Consider the following 22,330-nt stretch of genomic DNA (forward strand, 5'->3'; position numbering starts at 1 on the left):
GTCAGCTCTCGTGTTATTCCCCTGACAACGCCACGAGCTCTGTCTTAGCTCAGGCTGCTGTATCCAATCACCGCAGACTCGGCAGCTTAAAACAAGAAACACTTACTCTTGCGGTTCTGGAAGCTGAGAGTTCGACGTTGGGGTGCTGCCAGCATAGTTGGGTTCTTGGTGAGGCTCCTCTTCCTAGTTATATGGTCTTTCTTTGGTGACTGTGTCCAGACAGAGAGATGTTGTATCGCTTTTTTTTTATAAGGGCACGAATTCCATCAGGGGGTCCCACTCTCATGATTTCATCTAAAGCTGATCACCTCCCCAAGGCCTCACCTCCTCCCACCATCCACTGAGGATTGGGGCTTCAGCATACGAATTTTAGGGGGAGGGGACACAAATATTCAGTCCATAGCATTGCGTGTCTTGTGATTATTATTTAAGGTACCATTCTCCTCCGGAAAAGGATTCTTCATTTGGAAGTTCACCAAGAAGCGTATTGATAAAGAAACAGAGAGAGATTTCAGATACACCAATCATGAAAGCTTTAAAAGAACTTGATGAAGGAAAAATACTGAAAAGTTGGGGCACACAGACAGAGAAAGAGGACACCTCAAATAGTAAGCATTTTTTCCTTGTTTGATAGAGATAGGTAATAGATTTTAGATACCTTCCCCTTCGCCCCCCAGTTACATCACCTTCTTTAAATCCCCTGGTTCATAACTTATCACAATCATGGCATAATAGGCACCTTTTATACAAAGCAGACTACGTGTTACGTTCTGATTAGTAAAGATTTATGCGGCATTCTTAAAGACATTTGAGAAATTTCTACATTGGTTTGTCTCACGTCAGAACGTTAAGACAGACCGTTGGTATTCATAAAGTGAGATGTAACGTTTTCTTCTCTCCTTTTCTTGGTTAATGAGCATCTCTCAGCAGGACGAGAAGTATGGGAGGCCTGTTTTTCTCGCAAGTGCAGGTCAACGGTACTTGTGTCTCCTCCTACTTACTCCAGTGCTCACTTGGTCGGGCCTGCTGATCACACGGTTAACATCTTCAGCATTGCATCTCCAAAGCACTATCTCCTAGTAAATAAATTAGTGACCTGGTTTCTAAAAATAATCTCTCTTGAAAAATCACCTTGAATGGCACTTGTAAACGGAGCCAGAATGAATTCGTTATAAACTCCCACATTTTTCTTCATCCAGCATTTTTTTAATCCTTATAACGTGCATTTGCAAATAATCATTCTAACCTAAATGATGACAATTGCTTGCTTGGTGTAATCACCTGTTAAAGGGAGGTAACTGAAGCTAGGTTTGTTTTGTTTGTTTATTTTTTGACCTTTGTCTGTTACAGAATTAGTGAATCCTCGGCAAACCGAAACGTCTGTCGGTGCGAGTCGGTCCCCAGAGAAATGTGCCCAACAAAGACAGAAGAGGTTTAACTCTGCTTCGCAGAGATCCTCGTCTTTACCACCTTCGACTCGTAAATCAAGTACTCCAAGTAAGAATTACATGTATATATCTCCTGGACTCCAGAGTGGCATCCAAGCCGTGCACACATGCCTGATGTTTTCTGTTTGCCTTCTGCTCTCCCTGGCACCTAGTAGAGTGCTTTGAACGCAGGATCCCAAAATAGAATCTTGTTCAATAACAACATTGCCTGATTGCACAGATACTACAACTAGAGCTGAAGAAATCACAGTATATTAAGATATTTTGTGTGTCCAGCAAATTTTTTTTGCAACTCATACCACTTCACAATTTTTCAGATCGTTGACAGTTGTCTAATGAAACATTAGTTCAAACAAATTAAGCTAGCTTAAAAGATGCTTCTTTGCATCTCTTTGCCTCAGGTTTCTTTAGCCAGTTATGGATGTGGTTTTAAAGGTTAAACATTGGATTTCTGTTTTCTCAATTTTCCATTTTGAGAACAGCTGAAGATATCTGTATATAACTGTGTTATAGGAATGTTCACTGGTGTACTGGTGTTTCCATCTTATTTCCAGTCGACTTCTAAAATCCTGAAAAACCAGTTTTGAGTCAGGGTGCTGAAACTACAGTCTGATGTACTAAAGTGTTGGCAGTGGTTCCCTCTAGATGATATAGGATTGTGAGTTATTTTTATTGTGTATGCTTTTATTTATCTTTTGGAAGGTTTTACAATGAAATTGTATTTCATTTAAAGTTAGAAAACGTCCTGAAAAAGAAAGCTTGTTTTGCCGATATATGTATTATATAGAAGAAAAAGAATATTTCCTCTTCATTTTCTTCTGCAGCAAAAAGAGAGATTATGTTAACACCAGTGACTGTGGCTTATAGTCCAAAGCGATCCCCTAAAGAAAATTTGTCCCCGGGATTCAGTCATCTACTTAGCAAAAATGAAAGCAGTCCAGCTCGGTAAGTTCTCTAAAATAGTAGATTAAAATATATATATTCTCGATTTTTTTTTTTTTTTACAAGTGTCAGCTTATGCCTATAGCTATCACTCATTTTTCATTCATCAGTGGGAACTCTGTGGTTTTAAATCACTTAAATGAATGTCATACTAAAAAAAGTACTATAAAACATGAAAACAGTTTTTAACCATATAAACTAGCTACTAGTAAATTTAAATACCGCCTCAGAATCCCTTCCAGCTTTTGGATATAGAATGATAATTCTTTGTTTTCCTGAAAAGGTTTATGATAGAGGGAAATTTTTGAGCCATTTGTACAAGAAGGTGGGCTGTCCTGGTAAGTTTCCCTGGGCGCCTGAAAAATTGTCCTCTGAAGTGTACTCAGCAGTGTGTGTGGCCGGGGGAAGCCTGACTCCTCAGATGTAAGAGCTGGTGACCTAGCTGTCTATCAGGCTCTTGGAGAAATTACTTAAGCACATTGAACCTCAGTTTCCTTTTCTGTAAAACGAGGATAATAATACCTGCTCTGTTTATTTTATAAGGTTGTTATAAAGATCAAAGGAGATAACATATGGATAAATGCTTTACGTGTCTAATACATAATTTTGTGTTAGAAATACAAATTTCAGTTTTAGAAAATCGTATGACCAGCTTTCTTTTTAAAAAATATGTGAGTTAACTGGATGCCAGTTCGTCTTTCTAGTGGAGATAGGGAAAATCATTTAACATTTTTTTCTCACAAGTAACTTGCTTCATTCAATAGATTTGATATACTTTTGGATGATTTAGATACTGTTCCTGTGTCTGCGTTACAACGTACCAATCCAAGAAAACAACTCCAGTTTCTTCCTCTAGATGACTCGGAAGGTATCTTTTCCTAAAAAATTATTAGTTATGGTTTTAGTCCTTCATTTTGTGAATTTCTGGTATCTTTTCAAGGTTCTAAATGTTCTAATGTCTTGCACTTAAATCATTTTTCCGTGCAAGGGCCTTTAAAAATAAGCATGCGTGATGTTCATATTGTGTGTCAATGTTGTGATCCTCATTTAAAAGTTGGGAAACTGAGGTACAGGGATTGTTAATGCTTCCTTACCAGGGCCATACTGTTCAGTTTTTCTGAATATTTATATTCTGTAATTTCTATGCAGCTTAGGTATTCGGTGATTTTTTTTCCTTTTTTCTCATTTATCTTCTAAGTTTGGAATAAAGTTCTAAGATAATGCGTGTGGATCACTGGGGCAGGCCCATGAGACTCTCGCTCTTCACCGTTGGTGTGGCTGTGTATCCACTAAATGTGTAGTTAGTATTTAACTTTTTTTTTGTTTGTTGTTTGTTTTGGCTTTAAGTTTAAAGTTCATTTAACTTTACAGAAAGTTTACCTACCTTGACTTAGGGAAGTTGTGCAGGGTGCCAAATCGAGGGTAAGACTTTTAGAATTCTTTGGGGAAAAAGCACTGAGTAAATATGATTGATTATTGTGTCTCTTTTCATGTTTTTTGGTTTGTGGAGCCATTTTCAGAAAGTGAAGTTGGATGACATATATAGTTATGTAAAGGATCTATTAAGAAAATTGATAAGAAATAAATTTCTTTTCTCTCTGACAGAAAAAAAATATTCAGAAACAGCCACCGACATCCATGTTAATCATAGCTCTTCTCCCGAACTGTTGCCAAACGGAGTGAAGAAAGTGTCTGTGAGATCAGCCTGGGAGAAGAATAAATCAGTTAGCTATGAACAGTGTAAGCCCACGTCAGTAGCACCACATGGTAATGATTTTGAGTATACAGCAAAAATTAGGACCCTAGCTGAAACGGAACGGTTTTTTGATGAACTTACAAAAGAAAAAGACCAGGTAAAAACAAACAAAACTTAAAAAAAAAAATCTTTCTCTGAACTCAAATGCTTATGTCTGAGGGATGGTCAGAAGGGAGTTACTTGAGTCAGACCATCCCAGGAAGTTACTGTGGATGCACACCAGCGCTGTGCTAGGAGTGCATTGGAGCTAAGCTGTCCTTGCGGATTAGGGCAGAGGGACTTACATGAAGGCAAGACGGACAAGAAAATACTAGGCTGAAGTCTGTCTTGTCCATTCTGTTATAAACTCCCCAGCCATGAATTAGATAGAATTCTTCTGTTTTTACTTAATTTGTTTTTGTGTGTGTTAACAGATTGAAGCAGCGCTAAGTCGAATGCCTTCTACTGGAGGACGAATCACTTTGCAGACAAGATTAAATCAGGTGAAATATCTTACTTAGCTTGAATCTGCTTTAGAAGCGTGATGCCGGTTAGCGCTCCATTTATCCAAGATGATGTTTTAGGCATCCTGAAGCAACTGGGAGGAAAAACTTTTAGCCTTTTAGAAAAGTGGTGATTATAGTGCATTTTAGAACTGCAGGCTAGCTTTCGGGAATAAAAAGTGATTTTACCTTTGTACTTCATGAAAAAGATGTTCATGCCTTCATGCCACTCTGCAGTTTGTCTTTTAAGAGATGGTACATTAAGTTAATACTCTCACATTAAATGTCCCTTTTGGTGTTTGTTTCTTCCTCCCCAATCTAATTTATTTCTGAACCCCTTTCCATTTAGTAAACGTGTAAAAAACAGTTGCACTTTGCAGCTGGATGAGCTGTAGAGGTTAAAGAGAGATGTGATTCCACCATCGGGCAGGAGGGTCCAGGTGAAGCGACTCGTGTGCGTTTCTTTTCATTGCTTTTCAGAGAGAATTAAAATGCACGAAACCATGGGACATTTAACGTTTATTTATTTTTGGGACAGAGAGACAGAGCATGAACGGGGGAGGGGCAGAGAGAGAGGGAGACACAGAATCAGAAACAGCATCCAGGCTCCGAGCCATCAGCCCAGAGCCCGACACGGGGCTCGAACTCACGGACCGCGAGATCGTGACCTGGCTGAAGTCGGACGCTTAACCGACTGCGCCACCCAGGCGCCCCATCCATGGGACATTTAAAATCGGCTCTTTTTGTAATGTTTTAACCATAACGATGGGGATAGGTCTCTTACATAACTGCATGTTTTGGCTTTTCAGTGCTTTAACTTTAGGAGAAGTTCATTTTCAGGTTGATCTGTGATACCAGAAGGAACAGAACGCTAAGAAAACAACAGAGGTCTTTTTCTAGGGCCTATTTCCCTAACTTCTCTTTAAGACTTTAAGTCTTTTTTATTCTTTTTGTTGTTCTGAAAGTCTTTACTCAATAATTGATAAGACTCAACACAGGAAACCCTTCCTCCTTTTTGGGAAGGAAGAAGGAAAACTTATAGGTACTCTGATGCTAAATTTATCTAAAACATTTGTTTAACATATTTTTATGTAATGAATATAAGCTCTTAAAATAACTTAAAAGGCAGTAGTTTCTGTTCATACATGTCAAAGCTGTTTCTGTCCAGTAAGGAGACCAGTGACAGCAAAAAGGGGCTGAGCATGCTTATATAGGATTCATAAGTGGAAAAGGTAAAATTGGGCAGAAAAAAAGATGAAAAAATATTCAGCCTGACCAATGAGTAAAAAAACAGTACACATTTGAACAAAAGCATTATTTTTAAAAAATGTTTTATTTACTTTTGAGAGAGATGGCGGGGGGTGGGGGGGAGGAGGGGCCGAAGGGGGTGGGACAGAGGATCTTACGTGGGCTCCGCATTGACATCAGCGAGTCTGAAGCAGCACTCAAACCCGCAAACCGTTAGATCATGACCTGAGCCGAAGTTGGACATTCAATCGACTGAGCCACCCAAGTGCCCCCAAAGCATTATTTTTTTAAAAAAAACGATTACATTGACAGGTATTTAAAGAAAAATGGGGGAAAAAAATAAAGCCCAGTACTCAGGATGGAGAAAATTATATTCTCATACACGGCAGGTGGAAGTAGAAATTATCACAAACTTTCTGGAGTACAATTTTACCTAGGTCCAAAGCTTTAGAATTTTGGATTTCTTTGGACATAGCATTTTTATTTCTGGGAATGATTCCTAAGGCAATACTTCCAGGTGTTTGTAAAGAAATATTTTTTTAAGAGTATTTATTGCAGGAGCGCCTGGGTGGCTCAGTCGGTGAAGTGTCCGACTTTGGATCAGGTCATGATCTTGCAGTTTGTGAGTTCAACCCATGCATTGGGCTGTCTGCTGTCAGTAACACAGAACCTGTTTCGGATCCTCTGACTCCTTCTCTCTCTCTCTGCTTCCCCCCCCCCAAAAAAAAAAAAAAACCCTCCAAATATTTAAAAAAAAAGAATATTTATTGCAGCATTATTTATGATATCCAAAATTAGAAGCAACCTAAATTTCTACTAAAAGATTCTTGGTTAAATCTAATGGAATATTGCACATTGATTTAAAAGGATATCATAGAAAGATATTTCATAACAAGTTCAATTGAAAAATGCGTTTTTTTTTAAACTGAGTTGAATCCTCAGCAGCTTTTTTTTTTTTTTTAAGTTTATTTATTTTTGAGACAGAGACAGAGCATGAACGGGGGAGGGGCAGAGAGAGAGGGAGACACAGAATCGGAAGCAGGCTCCAGGCTCTGAGCCATCAGCCCAGAGCCCGACGTGGGGCTCGAACTCACAGACTGCAAGATCGTGACCTGAGCTGAAGTCGGACGCTTAACTGACTGAGCCACCCAGGCACCCCGAAAAATGTTTTTAAGTAGAGAATTTGTTTTTATTTTTCTTCTTAAAAATGATGTGCTAGGGGCGCCTGGGTGGCGCAGTCGGTTAAGCGTCCGACTTCAGCCAGGTCACGATCTCGCGGTCCGTGAGTTCGAGCCCCGCGTCGGGCTCTGGGCTGATGGCTCAGAGCCTGGAGCCTGTTTCCGATTCTGTGTCTCCCTCTCTCTCTGCCCCTCCCCCATTCATGCTCTGTCTCTCTCTGTCCCAAAAATAAATAAACGTTGAAAAAAAAATTTTTTTTAAAAAATGATGTGCATATCTGCAGGAAAAAAAAAAAAAGGAAAGAGGAACAATGGTTATTTTTACTCATCTGTCTTCTAAATACTTTATCATGAATGTGTGATCTTTTAATAATTAAAGTTGTTAAAGAGGAATTTTTAAGTTTTATTACAGATACCATTGGAGTTAATACTGAATAAAGTATCTAAAATGATAAATATATATTCCAGGCACTATTTACTTAATACTGGTACTGCTTATTTAAAAATAGCAGTTCTGGGGCGCCTGGGTGGCGCAGTCGGTTAAGCGTCCGACTTCAGCCAGGTCACGATCTCGCGGTCCGTGAGTTCGAGCCCCGCGTCAGGCTCCGGGCTGATGGCTCGGAGCCTGGAGCCTGTTTCAGATTCTGTGTCTCCCTCTCTCTCTGCCCCTCCCCCATTCATGCTCTGTCTTTCTCTGTCCCAAAAATAAATAAACGTTGAAAAAAAAAATAGCAGTTGTGAGGCACCTGGGTGGCTCAGTCGGTTGAGCGTCCAACTTTTGATTTTGGCTCAGGTCATGATTCCAGGGTTGTGGGATCGAACCTCATGTCAGGCTCTGCGCTAGGCATGGAGCCTGCCTCTCTCCTTCTGCTCTTCTCCCCCGCTTGTGGTCATTTCTCTCTCTCTCTCTCTCTCAAGAAAGAAAGAGAGAGAGAAAAGAAAAGAAAGAAGTTGTTACATTGCTTCGTTGTGAGAGCTCTTGCTTCTTGGGAAGCAAACTCCTCCATCATTTTCCTTCCTTTTTAACTTAGAAATTCTTGTCAGAAAACAGTTGTTCGATACATGTATACGTGAGATAAGGCACCAGTTCAATGTGTCCATTTCTTCTGGTGAAATGTATGAAGAACCTCCTCGGTTCCTCTTGTTCTGTTCGCAGTTCTGGAGTCAGGGAATTCCCTCTTTCCAGTGAGCCGCACTGCCCTTGCTAGGGTTTCCACGTACTCAAAGTGGCACATGTACTGAGGATATGTTAAGGTGCAGCAGTTGTTTTGAGTGGTTGAAATGTTGATTCATGTTGTTAAAGAAATAAGATGATGTGCATAAAAAATATAATTCTGTAAGTTTAATGTTTATACTAGTTCTTTTGTTAAAAGAAAGGTCAATTTGGTGGTAATTATAGAACCAGTGAACTTGATGTAGAATTCTAATTAAACGTTTCCTGTTATTTTCCCTTAGGAAGCCTTGGAAGATCGTTTGGAAAGGATTAATCGAGAACTGGGTTCAGTTCGAATGACATTAAAGAAATTTCATGTTTTGCGCACCTCTGCAAATCTCTGAGATTTGTAGCCATTAAATTTTGAGACATTTTTGTTTGCACTAATGTATAATTATGCACTCAGAAAAGGCGAACTATTTTGTACTGTTTATAAGCCTTCAAATAGTAGTTTTACAATCATGCTATTCTTTACACTTGCTATTTTATACTTCAAATGGCCACATATTTTCAAGATATTTTTGTTATGCTCAGGAATCTCTTGTATATTTTACTATTTAAAAAGTCTTATTTTTAAATAGTATAAGTCTCCAGTTTATATCAATAGTAAGGAAATGTAAACAGTGGAGGCAGCTTGTTTCTAAACAAATAGTGTTATCCTTTTACAATGAACTTTGCACACTAATTTTATATATTTGTTCTACATTGTGAATATGATTCTTTTTTTTTTTTTTTAATAAATGCTTAAGAACAGCTTCCATAATGATAGACATGCTGAATGCAAAAAGCAAAAGAAAAATGCAGCACTCCCTGGATTTTAGTTGTGTTGAGATTTAAAAAAAAAAAAAATTGCTAATGCAATTCCTGTTAGGAACATGTCTTAGAGTGAATGTTAGAATAGTAATAGTGGAAATACTGGAAATGATGGAATATCGGAAAGCTTTGAAAACTATGAACAACTCATTTTGTTTCCCTTGAACTTTATTATTTGTAAGGAAAGAAAAATGAGAGCTGTAATACTCTAATTCTTTAGTCATATATGTAGTGCTTTTCAGAAAACGTTAAACAATTGGAGAGCTGTAGCTTTCTGCCCCTCATTCTGAATCTGTGACCCACTTGTGACCATAAATCGATGGATAAAACTTTGATGAAATACAGGCCGCCGCCCCACTGGATCGTCAGAGCGGCCGTGTTTCTCAGTGCACATGGCTTCAGTTGTCAGAGCCCTCACACAGACATTTTTAACCCGTCTCCCCCCCGCCCCCGCCCCGCCAGACTCCGGCCACAAACTACTCCCATAGTAGGTGCTGTAAGGGCGCCAGGTTTAGATCAGGGCAGCCCACCCTGCTAATTCATGGATGGGGAACGGGTGTAGCTGGAGCCTTGGACCTTTCTTCTGGCCTTGCCGGAGGGCTCCAGCTCACCGCCTTGGCAGTCCCTCTTGGCTCTTGGCGGTGGCACGTGGGCAGGAGGCTGTGCTCTGATCGGCACTAGTGGGTCTGTGTTCTGACTGCTGGTCTGGTTTGGTGGCCAGTCGGAATCTGGTACCCACATATTGTGTATGTGTTGATAAATAGATTCATTCTAAACTTTCCAAATTGATTCCCATTAACAATGCTCAGGTTTTAAAGTTTGGTGTTCTTTTGAGTCTTTTCTTCTTATGTAACCTCTTAACAGCTTATAGATATTATAGTTATGAGCCAAGCCAACCATTACTGCACCAGGATCTACGTATGCCTTTGAGCTGGGTTCTCAAACTGTCTTTGAGCACCCTTCACCAAAGCTTACCTGGCTGAGCTCCAGGCCTGATGCCCCAGCCGAGCACCCTTCTCAGCTTGGAGGGCGTCTCCGCAGGGAGCGAGGGGGTCTCCGCAGGGAGGGGCCGGCTGACCGATGCCCCTCTTACTCCTATCCGTGAATCGAACCTTAGATCCCAGCTCCTGCCACCAGTTGAACACCTCGAACTAGTCACAATCATTCATCAACGGAATAAGTGCCTTTATTTGTGGTATTTTTTTTCTAGCCTTTTTTTTTTTTTTTTTTAAGTCTCCTAGTTGTAGTAAAGAAAAAGTTAATTTTAATCAAGCTCCAGTACAGCTGTGTCAAAATCCAGTTAAGGGATTGACTTTACTGATGGTATTCCCTTTGTGTTCTATACGTGATATTAAAAACTAACTTGAAAATTAGGATATTCATTGTTCCCTACTTTTATCGTAAGTAAAGTCTACCACCTTCTTAAGAATAGGAAATTGCCATTTCAGAAGAGATTATGCTTTTATCTTGTGAAGGAGTTATCTTAGTCTCTGTTGGCTTATTCCAAGAAAGATATGAAATACCTTCAAAATCTCTTCTGTGCTCACTCTCAGAAAATGTACGCTTTTATTCTTGAAATGTATAATAGATTGGAAGTATCAGTCACTTATTTAAAAATTAAAAAAAAATTTTTTTTTTCTTCTTCATAGCTGTGAAGAGAACCAAGGAAAATCCTTTCAGCCATCTTTCCCTTTTTTGTGCTTAATTTACCCACAGGAACACTCAAAAACAATTGAACCCCAAAGATGGCAATCTTAGAAAGCAGCTGTTGTTCCTGGGAGGTGAGCCACTTTGTTCCTGCAGGGGCTAAGAAGCTGCAGTGTAGTAAGAACCCGAGTGGGAGTGCCTTTTTAAACGCATACAGAGTTCTCTCTTTCACTTGGGTCTGCCCCCTACCTTTCCTTTCCAGAGCCCCGAGGCACATTAGGTATTCAGCTGACTCAACAGAGGTAGCTAACGTGGCTGTGGCCGTGCTGGGAGGGCACTGTGCCGGGACGGAAGGGACAGGAGAGCCAGGTGGACCTGGGTCACCACCAGGCTCAGGCCTGCCTGCCTCGGCAGCCAGCGGCAGCGAAAGATAAGATGAAGTGATAAGAAACTTCCTAACAATTTAAAGAAGATTATGTAAAGTACCTGGTGCTTAGTCAGTTTTGAGTAAAAGTACATTTGAGATTCATTCCTAGTTTAAAAGGTCTTTCAATTTGAAGTAGTGATTTAGCACTTTTTAAATAGAAAAGTAGGTTGTGTCCCCAGCAATTGACTTAAAAATTACCTTGGGTTGGTTGATATTTGTTAGGTGGTCTAAGGTGTTCTCTCTACCGTTTTGCAAAAAAAAAAAAAAAAAAAAAAAAAAAAAAATTTCTTGGAGTTTGATCTTCTGGTATAAGGTTCTTTTTTTTTTTTTTTAAAGTGGCAAAGCTGGTAACCTATTGAGTGTAAGTTCAGAAGCATCTTAAATAGGTGATTTGGGGGTTATCTGATATAGGCGATTTTTCTTAAAAAAAAAAAAAAGTGTTGGCAATGTAACCAAAATAATTGCTCCTTGGAATGTTCTGTAATTAGACACGTAAAGTAGGTGATGGCCTGTGAAGCAGGACTACATGAAGAAGTGCCTGCCACTAGAAGATCCACATGAAGGTTATGATTTTAGAGTTCGATAAACAACCGAAACATGTTCCCCTTTTTAACTCTAAAAAGCCAGGTGCTTTGCCGAATGCTATTTAAATTTGAATCCTGCACTTAACATCTGTGGTAAAATTAGACATTTTTGTCATTTTAATTTTTATCTCAAAAGCGGTTTTCACTAAATTTTAAAGTGCCACTTGTGCTGCGAGTCTTTAAGAAGCTTTAAAAACTAAGTGTGTACCTAGAGCCCTTTAAGAATCATACAGGTAAATCCTACTTACCAGCCATGAGTGAGTGTGTGTGGCCTATGGTCATGAGGTTTACAGGTCTGATTCAACCAGTTATATTGCACAGACTTTGCAGGAAATTATTGTTGCCAAGAGTTCTGTGGCAGTTTGATAATAAACTACACCAGTATTCTTAGGACCTGTGTTATGAAGCTTTCTCCTTCTTATGTGTGTTTTATTTCAATAGATGCCTCTCAAATAGGGGGAATCAAGCCATAAATTTGCATTTGCTGGACATGATACACCATGTCATTGCTGTGACTACAACCTTCAAAGATACTTATCCACAATTGCACTGTAACAGTGACCAATATAATGTGAAAAACTTGCTTCCTCCAGTGCTGCTGATGGTTGGGCAAAGACAAGTGCTTCTTGCCGCTGTTTTTAAAGCTAGGCAAGTACTGGAGTGGTGGAACTGTAAGCTCCAGGAGAGCCGGCGGCCATCCTGTCTTCATTCTTGCATATAGGCACTCAATAAATATTTGTGGATATGAACTGTCTTGCGGTGTTAGTGTATTTATTTCTGCCGGGTAACCATGGGGTCTGCTTTTTGATGGTAGTAAGGCCTCTGAGTTTATGGGTTTGGGTGTAATCATGGCAAGGTTACAATGGTATGCAGGTGCTCAGTTCTGAGTGGCTGATGGGCAAAGGGCCTCACTGGAGATCTGCGTGTGCTCCTAAAATCTTCCTCAGTGGGTCTCAAAGGCACATCATGGTGGAGGGAAGGTGAGAGTTTGGTGTTCGATGGGTCACCTTCTCTTGTCTCGGAGGGATTGTCATAAGGTCATAAAATGGGTATTTTAAGGAGAGTTCTGTAATGATGGCTTTCCTGGCCTAGTCCCCAATTCTGACAGTGACCAAGGGGATGAGCAGCCTTTGGTGGTTTTGCTCTCTCTTTGTCTCAACAGAGTCTTGGACTGCTTTAATTTTTAGCACTTGCCCTTTCAGAGGAAAGCACTCCTTTCAACTGCAGAAGGTGATATACTTGGTGATAGGGAAGCTGGGTTTTAGGTGTGCCCATTTAATTCTATGACTTCAGATCTTGGCAAGCAAGTCCATTCTTGCTCAGTCTACACACTTCACGATTTCTTTTAAATTGCACCCACTCCCCTCTTGGTCTCTTTGTTTACGACTGGAGAGTCCAACCCGGAGGGAACATCAAGATGAAGCTATTTCTGACCCTCTTCCAGTTTCTTTTGAGGTCGGTGGGCTGGAGCTGCGGGCGTACCCTCTGGCTGTTACTACTCCCACCTTTTCTGACGACCAAGGGGCGTTTTCATCTTTTTAGCCCAGAGCGAAAGTATTCGGTGTCGAGGAAAAGAACTGGCTGCCTGTGCGCTGCAAACCGGGTCTCTAAACCGATAGGAGTATCCGGCATCTAGGTTTGGGCCTCAGTTAACTACCTCCGGTTTGGCCACAACATTCCAAGTGCTTCACGACGTCGCACGCGCTTTGTTCCCCTAGACTTGTCCTCTTACTCCTCAAGAACTTGATTGTTTAAAAAAAAAAAAAAAAAGCTACTTAAGGGTGCCGATTGCCGCAAGCCCGCTCGTGCCCTTCCGCAAATGCAGTTGGCTCCTCTAGCACAGTTACAAGTCTGACGGGCAAGGCCGAGGGGGTTGGAGGAGCCACGAGCTCCCCCCCTCCACCCCCACGCCCCGGAGAGGGGAGAGGGGCGAGCCCAGGCCGCGGCGGGGAGACCGCGAGTCGGCCCCCAAGTTTGCCGGGTTTCTTCCGGCGGAGCCCAGCCCTCGGGGCGGGCGGGGGCGGCCCCTCGCCGGGACTCGCCGCCGCTCCCCGCGCGGCCTGACGGAGGCGCAGGCCCGCCGCCGAGTGGGGGAATGCGAGGCGGGCCCGGCGCGCACGGGCAGCAGCGGCCGCTGGGGCGCGCGGGGCACGGCGGCGCCGCGGCGTAGAGCTGTCCAGCCCCGTCCGCGGGCGCGCCCGGCCCCGCGCCCCGCCGGCCGCCGCCTCGTCGTCCGCCGCGACCCGCGGGGCCAGCACGTGCGCGCCCGCCCGCCCGCCGCCCGCGCCGACGGCCCGGGAGCATGCCCGCGGGGGCCCGGCCGCTCGCCCGGGGCCAGCTGGCGGCGGCGGCGGCGGCGGCGGCGGCGGCGCGCGGAGCCGCGGGGCGCAGCCGGCCGGGCCGGGGCCGCGGGGCCCGCGCCTCCCCGGCGGCGTGAGGCGGGCGGCGGCGGCCCAGCGCGGGCCGAAGAGGACGGAGCCGCGGCCGCGCCGAGCGGGGTGAGTGTCGCCGCGGCCCGGCCGGAAGGCGGCGCGGCCCGGGGACCCTCCTCGGGCCGGCGGCGGGCCCCCGGAGAGCCGGGCGCGGGGCGGCGACCCCGGAGGCCCCGGCTGCCCGCTCGCCCGCCCGCCGGGGAGGGAAGGAAGGAAGGAGGGAGGGGAGGGAGGGGGGAAAAGTGGGAGACCCGGGCCCGGCCGCCCCGCGCGGGGAGGAGGGTGTGGCGCGCGCGGGGACCCCTGCCTCAGGAAGTCGCCCCGGAGCCCGGCCCCCGGGGACTCGCCGGCCCTCCGGAGTCGGGCCCCAAATGCTAATTGCCGAATTTCCGTCGGTTGCGGCCGGGGCGCGGAGGACTCCCCTCCCCCAGTGACAAGTGTCACCGCGGTCGGGGGGCAGGTGTGTGTGCAGCACCGGGCCTGTCCGGGCCGGCCCGCGCTCTTGAGGAAGGGCCAGGAAGGGGCCGGGAGGAAGTGGTGGGCACAGCGCTCTGTCCAGCCTTGTGCGGTTTCCCGCCTCCAGCCGGACAGCCCTCCAGCGCCGGCTGTGGCCCGGTGGGTTGTGTGGGGCCTAAGCACGGGGCGTGGCCCTCGGAGAGGGGCCAGAACTTAGAAGAAGGTGCTCCAGATCCCCCCCTTAGGCTGGAGGAAAATCTGGCCCATCTGCATCCTGAGAGTCTCCCTTTCCTGTTGTAACCTGGCGTGCCGGCTGTGTTAGAGCAGGCAGCTTCCCCTTCCAGCCTTTCTCGTCTGGGGCTCATGGCTGTTTGGGGGAGAGGGGGACACTTCCCGCCTCCCCCATAATGTGTAAACCACCCCACACAAGAAACCCCAAATCCACATTCTAAGTAAACAATGTGCTTGCTCCGCAAATGTCATTTCAAGGCTTTTCCTCTAGCCCGGTCTCCTTTCAGTGGACCTGCTGCCCCTATATCGAAATTCTAGATTCCTCACCCTACACTCCTCTCCCTGCCTCATAGGGGCTGGGGCACTTCTGCGAAGTCTCAGGCCTGCGTGCTTCGCCCTCTGCAGAATCGGGATTCTTCAAAGGAGACCTCATTTGAGCATCTTTCTTGGTCCCTTAGCAGCTCTCACACCAGCGCCCACCTGGGAGTCCCTGGAGCTGATAGGGTAGACCCCTCTCCTTCATCTGGACCTGGACTAGCACCCAAGCGCCCGGCGGGACTGTCTCTGTTCTGAAGTGTCATTGCATTTTATGTCTCTTGTGTGGCTCTTATCGTGCTCTGCCTTATTTTACAGTTACTTTTTGTGCCTGGCTTATCTCCCCTTGCTGGCTTGTGAGCTCCTGGAGGATGGGAGTGGAGTTTGATTCATTCCCAGTTCCTCCGGCCTGGCTTGGCACCCTGGGCACAGTGAGCTTCTAGATGGAGTAGAAGCCCCCACCCCAGCTTGCCTGGGGTGGGGGTGGGGGGCAGGCTATCCAACGCCTGGGCTGTTGCAGTGAAATTATTTTGCATCTGCTAAGAATCTGTACGCCCTGATCGGAAGAGATGCCCGGCCCTCTCCCTTTGCAAAAGAAACACCATGAGTTAGGTAGGGCTGTTTTCTTGTAGGGAGTGAGTTGCCAGATGACTAGGACAGTACGAGCTCTGCTGTTCTCTGGGTGGTGAGCGTGGGATGGTCCTTCTCTCTGGCCTCCCACAGCTCACTGTGGGCGGGAGGCAGTGGGGCAGAGAATTGGACTCCACGGGTCAAGGTTCCAGGCCTGTCTGTCCCACAGTGTCTGTGCGAGCTTAACTAAGACACTTGGTTTCTCTTGGTCTTGGTTGGTCCTTGTGGAATCTGAAAGAAAATTCCTCTGCAAGTACGGGCCCCTCAGGATCTGGGCCCTGCCTCTTCCCTTCTCTGTTATCAAATTTCTCTTATCAGGACCCAGGCTTGTCTTTACAGGCCTTCCCCGGGTAAAGGGGATCACCCCCACCTTTGTGCTACCCCAGTATGACTCACGGCGTGGAACAGCAGTTATCTGTTTATAGGCGCTCCCTCCCCCAACCTCCCCACTTAGACTGAGCTCCTGGGGGAGTGGTGCTGAGTGCTTTTCTCTGTACCCCCAGTGCCTGGCTCATGGTCTGCTCTCAGGAAGATGTTGGGTGAATGTCGAGGAGTTGGCTCGGATGCTGCCAGGAGCCCTTTTTGTCCCAAGTTGACTTCTTGTAGATTCTCAGGGGATCCACCTTTCCTCCTTCTCTATCTAGAGGCCAGTTTTAAAACCAAGCGGATGCTTCTAACCATCCCATCCGGTTAAGTCTTTCCGACTTGGCCTCTGAGAAGAGCTATTCATGGAGAATGTGCAGCGTTTGTAGAGATTAGAAGAGGAAACTGCTGGTCCTTCAAGATCATTGCCTTGCTGCTTTTGAAAAAGATGCCACGGGCCATGTGCCCTGCAATGGAGGGGTCCTAAGGATCTCACTCGTGAGGCGTTAGCGCTGGGCAGGGGAGGTGGTCAGAGCCAGCAGTCATGTGCTCGCACGCCTCTTCTCAGCCCTGCTTACGTGAGGTCAGCCCCTTGGCAGACAGCCGTTCTGAAACCAGCCTACCAGGATCCCGCGCAGGGGGACACGGATGTGGCCAAGTGGTCTTTGCTTCACCGTAGCTCATTCTGTTGATGTTTATTAACCTTCTACTGGGTACCTGGGGATGTTGTTAAATAGAGCCATGACAAATCCGAGTCTGGTTTGCTCCAAAACCTGGAACAGGGGGCATTGACCCCCTCTCTGCTCAAGGCTTCCTACGTAGTCTTGTATGAGAACTTTGTTTTAGAATCTAGGGCCAGGCAAACTTTGCCTCCGGCAAGAAACTAGGTTGCCACTTCCTTTGACAACGAGAAGGAAGGTGGGGAAAGACATGCCGTGTGTGCGTACTGTGTGACGGGCTTCCTCGTTAGTCCTGGGGGTTAGTAAGTCGTGTTCTTCCCCCATTTTCTCAGAGAAAGAAATGGAAACACAGGGAGATTAACTGATTTGCCCAAAGGCTCTCTGGATTTGTACCCAGTTCTACCTGACCCTCCCCGTACCGCCCACGCAGTGTTTTCAATTGATTTACAGTTACCTTTTCTCCTTGGCTTCCAGGATGCTTGGTGTACAATGCATTATTCCATCTAGCAATTGTATTCACTTGCCCTCATGGTCAGCATATGTATTCCTACTTTCCTTTGTGTCTGTGTGTATGTTTATGTGTAAACCTATCAGTATTCTTTGTAAGTCACAAAAGGTTTCTGGAAAACAGGACAGGTAAAGTGAGTTAAATACAATAAGTAACATTGCACCTAAAACTTAGGCCGGCTAACCGTGTGGTTAGGGAGATGTACCCCACAAGTTACACAGGTTGTGTGTGTTAACTGTTGCTTAAATGGCAGGCACAGGGGCACCTGGCTGGCTCTGTTGGTACAGCATGCGACTCTTGATCTCACGGTGGTAGGTTCAAGCCCCACGTTGGGTGTAGAGATTACTTAAAAATAAAAATCTTAGAAAAAAAAAAGATATTTAAATGGCAGGCACAGAGGAGGAGACACCCTTTCTGGGTCAGGCAATCAGGGCTGACTTCCTGGAAGAGGTAGGATTTGAACAAGGCCTTGACAAATAGGTGGAGTTTTCATGGCCACAGCACCTGTGAAGGTGTGTGGGATTTAGGGTCTAATTACAAAGGCCAGAAAAGTGTGGGTGTGAAGGGAGAGGACTGGTCTAGAGGGTAAAGGGAGGGGGTGCTGGGTGATGCCTTTTCACACTGTCTCTAGCCCTGGACAGAGTGCCTGAGAACACTGGAGTTGGGAGAGTTGCACCCCGTTAAAGACTAGAAGTTGAGGCCAGCAGAAGAGAAGTGACTTGCCCAACACCCCTCTTTCAGCCTGGACCCCAGGTCTCTGATTGCCAGTTCAGCACTCGCTCTTTATACTAGCAAGGCTGATGACAGCGGCAGCCTCACACGTTGGCCCTTTCTTCCTGTAAAATGGGTAAAGGGGTGCCGACTCCCTCACACCCAGCCCAGCAAACACCATGACAAAGCCAGGCCCAAGCTTTATGGCCAGAGACACAGAGAGCGCTGTTGGAGAGGAGAGCTGGCATTTGCTTTCATTACTCATATTAACAACTGCCCTTGCCAGAGGACGGGAAGAAAATTAACCAACAGGCAGGGTTCCGGTAACAGACAAATCAAAACCCGAAGCAACGGCCTTGGAGGAGAGCATGGAAAAAGCAGTTTCACATCCTCTCCTGGCTGAAGGCCCTCATCCTTCGCAAAGCTTTTCTGTTGTGGGAATGGGGTCAGGAGTCGGGGTGCAGGGCAAGAGCAGAAAGTCTCCAAAACAGCAGCAGGACTCGGGGGACCGGGAGGCAGATCGTGTCTCAGAGCCATGTAATAGGCGGGGTATGGACCTGCCCACCTGCGGCTGCGGGAATGAGAGCCCTGCAGAGCAAAAGACTTCCACTCATAATATATCATACATCGCTTGTGCACACGGTCCAGTCTCCTGAATCCCGGCCATTCCGTCTATAAGGTGTCACGAACACTACATCAGGGAGCATAGAACCGCTGCCCTAGGGGAAGGGCTGGCTAGGTTCCTGTGAGCCTCTGGTCATACGTTGGTTCACCGATCAGTACCTCACCTTGTTTTATGTATGTTTCTGTTTAAAGATGCCTAATAGGGGCGCCTGGGTGGCGCAGTCGGTTAAGCGTCTGACTTCAGCCAGGTCACGATCTCGCGGTCCGGGAGTTCGAGCCCCGCGTCGGGCTCTGGGCTGATGGCTCAGAGCCTGGAGCCTGTTTCCGATTCTGTGTCTCCCTCTCTCTCTGCCCCTCCCCCGTTCATGCTCTGTCTCTCTCTGTCCCAAAAATAAATAAACGTTGAAAAAAAAAATAAATAAAGATGCCTAATATAGTAGATACTGTTATTCATTAACACAGCCAACAGCAGTTACACTCACACCTGAATGAAGCTTATCTAACATGGGTATTTCCTCTGTGAGGCCCATCACTGCTCAGAAACAGGGGGCTGGTGATTCAACACTGGGCCCGTGGCCACTTCACATGGTGGAATCACAACGAAAAGCACCAAAATGTGAGAAAACGTGGCACTAAATAGAAAGCAAAAAGGACACTCGTTTACGGTCCTAGAGCTGAAACAAAAGGCAGCGTGTTACCTTGTTCAGCCTCAGCTGGGATCACACACACTGGATGACTCAAAATCCTTCCCTGCCCCGCTCATGTTTGCAAATGTCCACGTAAGCACCACGACATGGTAACGTTAGTAAGGAATTCGTAAATACGGAATCCGTGAATAATGAGGACGACCCGTGTGTACAGAGCGCTTCCACAATGGCTTCTTTCCACTTGAGTGCCACAGCATTCCTCAGAGATAAGGACGGACTGTTACCCAAACTTTACAGAAAGAGGAAACGGGCTCAGAGAGGTATAGCAACCTGCTTGCGCTCGCAGAAGCAGCTGGGCGGGGCCAAGATTTGCACCCGCCCCTGGTCGGCTCCCGCGTGGCTCTTCCTCCTCACGTCTGGCACACATGCGGTGGGATTCTTTTCTCCTCGTGTCTCCCCCAGTGCAGGGACCTGGTCTGCCATTCATGCCATCGTGTCCGCGCCCCCGTGGTGTCTCCAGCATTTAGCACAGGGCACCTCATTGGTGCTCAGTACGTACGTGGGGAATGGAAGCTGAGGCTGCAGATTCTGGTGTTTGCTATCTCGGGTGCCATTGAAAAGGACGAGTTCTCGGGCATAGGTCCCCTCCTTTGGCTCCCCTGTGCCCTCTTTCAGAAGGTGCACCCACCTCTCCTGTCCACAAGCCTGCTGTCTGGAGGTGCTTGTGGGCACCCCGCCCCCAACAAGGGAGGGTCAGCAAGCCTACGTAGGTCCCTCTAACTGCTCTCTGCTGAGAGGAGCTGAAGGTAGTCCTTCACCCAAAGGAATGACCCTCTTAGGGAGGTGTTTCAGGCCAACGTGGGGCTTCCTATGGCTTCAAATCCTGGCCTTGTTCCTCCTGGGAACCTTTCCAGAAACGTTTTCCCCGTGTGCCCTGTTAAGAGCTGGAACGCAGGTAATACAGATGATTGCTCGTTCTTCTCTCCGAGGCTGTTTCCCTTTGCAGAGGTGGTTCCTGGGGATGGACGGCCTTTTCTCTTTGGGCAGCTGGGGGGGGGGGCTTCCCCCCCGCGGCCTCTGTAGGGCCTGGCTGACTCATCGGCTGTGCTGTGGAGCAGGGTGCCAGCTCTTTCCCCACTGCTGCCCTGCCAGGACTGAGTCAGGCTCTGCAGCCTGCTGGGCTCACCTGGCCTCATTCCACAAAAGAATCTAGCCCCCCGCTGGGGGCTTACCAGGCGCCAGGGTCCTCAGTGAGGCGGGTAGAGGGAGGGCCAGCTCAGCAGGTGCAGCCAGCTGTCCCCTGCTGTCCCTGTGCAGCCCTTTTCGAGGCCATCTCGAAGCGGGTGAGGGGGAGGGAGTGTGTGGGGTAGAAATAAGGTGACCATTCTCATTTTCAGTGGAGAATACTCGGGCACAGGTTGGCCGAGGGGCAGGGCTTCCCTGAGGTCCGGAAGCTCCGCTAAGGCTGGTTTCGTGATAGCACGTCCACTCCCCTCCTCCGTCCTACTGGAGGGCCCATTAATTGCTTTTCTTGGCACTTTGTAAGAGTTGACTTTTCACTTGCATTTTCATGAGAGGGGGGAAAAAAACCCAAACATTTTCTGCAATTACAGTTTTTCCCTCTTGGGTAATCACAATGGAAAAAAGCATTTAAGTCCTTTGGAAACCACACATCAGCGAGGCTCACCGAGCCGGGTGGGGAGCATTCGTCAGGGCCAGACACGAAGGCAATTCGGCGGCTACCGTGTAGGGAAACAATCATTTCACATTTATTTTGGGTTTGCAGCATATTTCAATTAGTTCGCCAGTGTTGTGCATCTGACAGGCCAAACGTTTATTATGGTTGAGCCATCTGGGAGGTGGGAGGCCCGCAGCCCTTCCCCCGTGGCAGTCGGTAACTACTAGTTTAAAGGAAATTTGTTTGATGTGTTGGAGAACCCGACGCTAAAACACCATTAATAACAAAAGCCTGGAGAGTTCTGAAAGCTCGCTCCCTGGTTTAGCCAGGGACATGGATAATCCAAGACCTAATTTTTCCTCTGCGTGTGTGACATTTTCCAATACAGTGAAGCAAAGTTCTGAAGTGGCTTGTTTAATTGGTCCAGAGCACGGTCTGTATTAACCCCGTGCGGAAAGGAGCTCGTTAATTTGGAGTTGGATGCAGCAAGGCCCGAAGCCCGTGCCTTTGCTGCAGGGAAGTAGCAAGGGAGGTGGTTAACAGATCCCTGCATTAGTATGCAGCTGAGCTCCCGTCCTGTGCTGTGCTAGAGAATGCTGGTTTTATTTCGGTTCCCAGCCTCCGGTGACTCACCGGAGCATCGTGAGTTCACGGTAATGACTGCTGACCAGCCCGGTCCGTCCCGCGCTCCCTGGGTACCAAGGTTTACAGCACTCAATTACACCCATTTTTCTTTTTACCTCTGTTATTTCCCCTGGCTAGAAAGTCTCTTTCCTGAGGAATGTTCTGTCTGACTTTCCAGCAGGGGGGAAGAAAGGAATTCAGAATCTTACGACTGGATGAACCGGAAGGAGCATTGGAAAAAACCAAGTCCAAGGGTTTGACCTTTCCGCGTGGAGGAATGACTTTCCGTTTCCCTGAAACCTTAAGAGCCTAGGGCTGGACGTGGAGCAGAATTGAGACTCAGGGACACAGTAGTGAACTGGAGGCCGGCTCATAAATTCTGGGCCAACCAGTTCACTCAAGTTTGTCTTGGTGGCCTGGTAGCTGCAGGACTGGTGTTTGGAGGGTTTAGGCTAAGAATGGCACGTGTCTCGTACCCAGTTAGGTCGACCTTTAATTATGGACTTTTCCAGATACCGAGATTCCTGCTCCAGGAGAAGGCTCTTCCCTCTCGAAACCACAGTGGGAACCCCTGGTCTGGCCCAGCTGTTCCGCAGGCTGAGGGACTTGGCTTGTTTGTCTTTGAACCTAGTGCCTGGCACAGTGGCTGGTCGTGACGCAGGGCCTGATGACCGTGTTGGGAGAGGCAGTGAC

At 46.7% G+C, this 22,330-nt stretch overlaps 2 protein-coding genes across 21 annotated transcripts in view; both read left to right on the forward strand.

Annotated features, from left to right (window-relative positions):
• The window catches only part of MPHOSPH9 (M-phase phosphoprotein 9), a 58,684-nt gene extending 49,264 nt beyond the window's left edge, over window positions 1–9,420 (forward strand). For 8 of the 10 annotated variants that reach the window (XM_045459077.1, XM_045459080.1, XM_045459084.1 and 5 more), the window contains 7 exons: window positions 433–608; window positions 1,351–1,497; window positions 2,273–2,393; window positions 3,155–3,258; window positions 3,996–4,243; window positions 4,560–4,628; window positions 8,510–9,420. In XM_045459077.1, coding sequence (XP_045315033.1) covers window positions 433–608; window positions 1,351–1,497; window positions 2,273–2,393; window positions 3,155–3,258; window positions 3,996–4,243; window positions 4,560–4,628; window positions 8,510–8,611 — 967 coding nt within the window. In that variant the 3' untranslated portion in view covers window positions 8,612–9,420. Of the gene's footprint in view, window positions 1–432; window positions 609–1,350; window positions 1,498–2,272; window positions 2,394–3,154; window positions 3,259–3,995; window positions 4,244–4,559; window positions 4,629–8,509 lie in introns of those variants that run through there. The other 2 variants (XR_006707802.1, XM_045459083.1) reach the window with 2 other exon arrangements.
• A 4,708-nt stretch (window positions 9,421–14,128) lies between these two features.
• Window positions 14,129–22,330, forward strand: part of PITPNM2 (phosphatidylinositol transfer protein membrane associated 2) — a 145,321-nt gene continuing 137,119 nt past the window's right edge. For 10 of the 11 annotated variants that reach the window (XM_045457854.1, XM_045457860.1, XM_045457863.1 and 7 more), the window contains exon 1: window positions 14,129–14,236. The gene's annotated coding sequence lies outside the window, so the exon portion shown is untranslated. The remainder of the gene's footprint in view (window positions 14,237–22,330) is intronic. The other variant, XM_045457869.1, reaches the window with a different exon arrangement.

This window comes from Leopardus geoffroyi, chromosome D3 (assembly GCF_018350155.1).
Source record: "Leopardus geoffroyi isolate Oge1 chromosome D3, O.geoffroyi_Oge1_pat1.0, whole genome shotgun sequence".
NCBI classification, from domain to species: Eukaryota; Metazoa; Chordata; class Mammalia; order Carnivora; family Felidae; genus Leopardus; species Leopardus geoffroyi.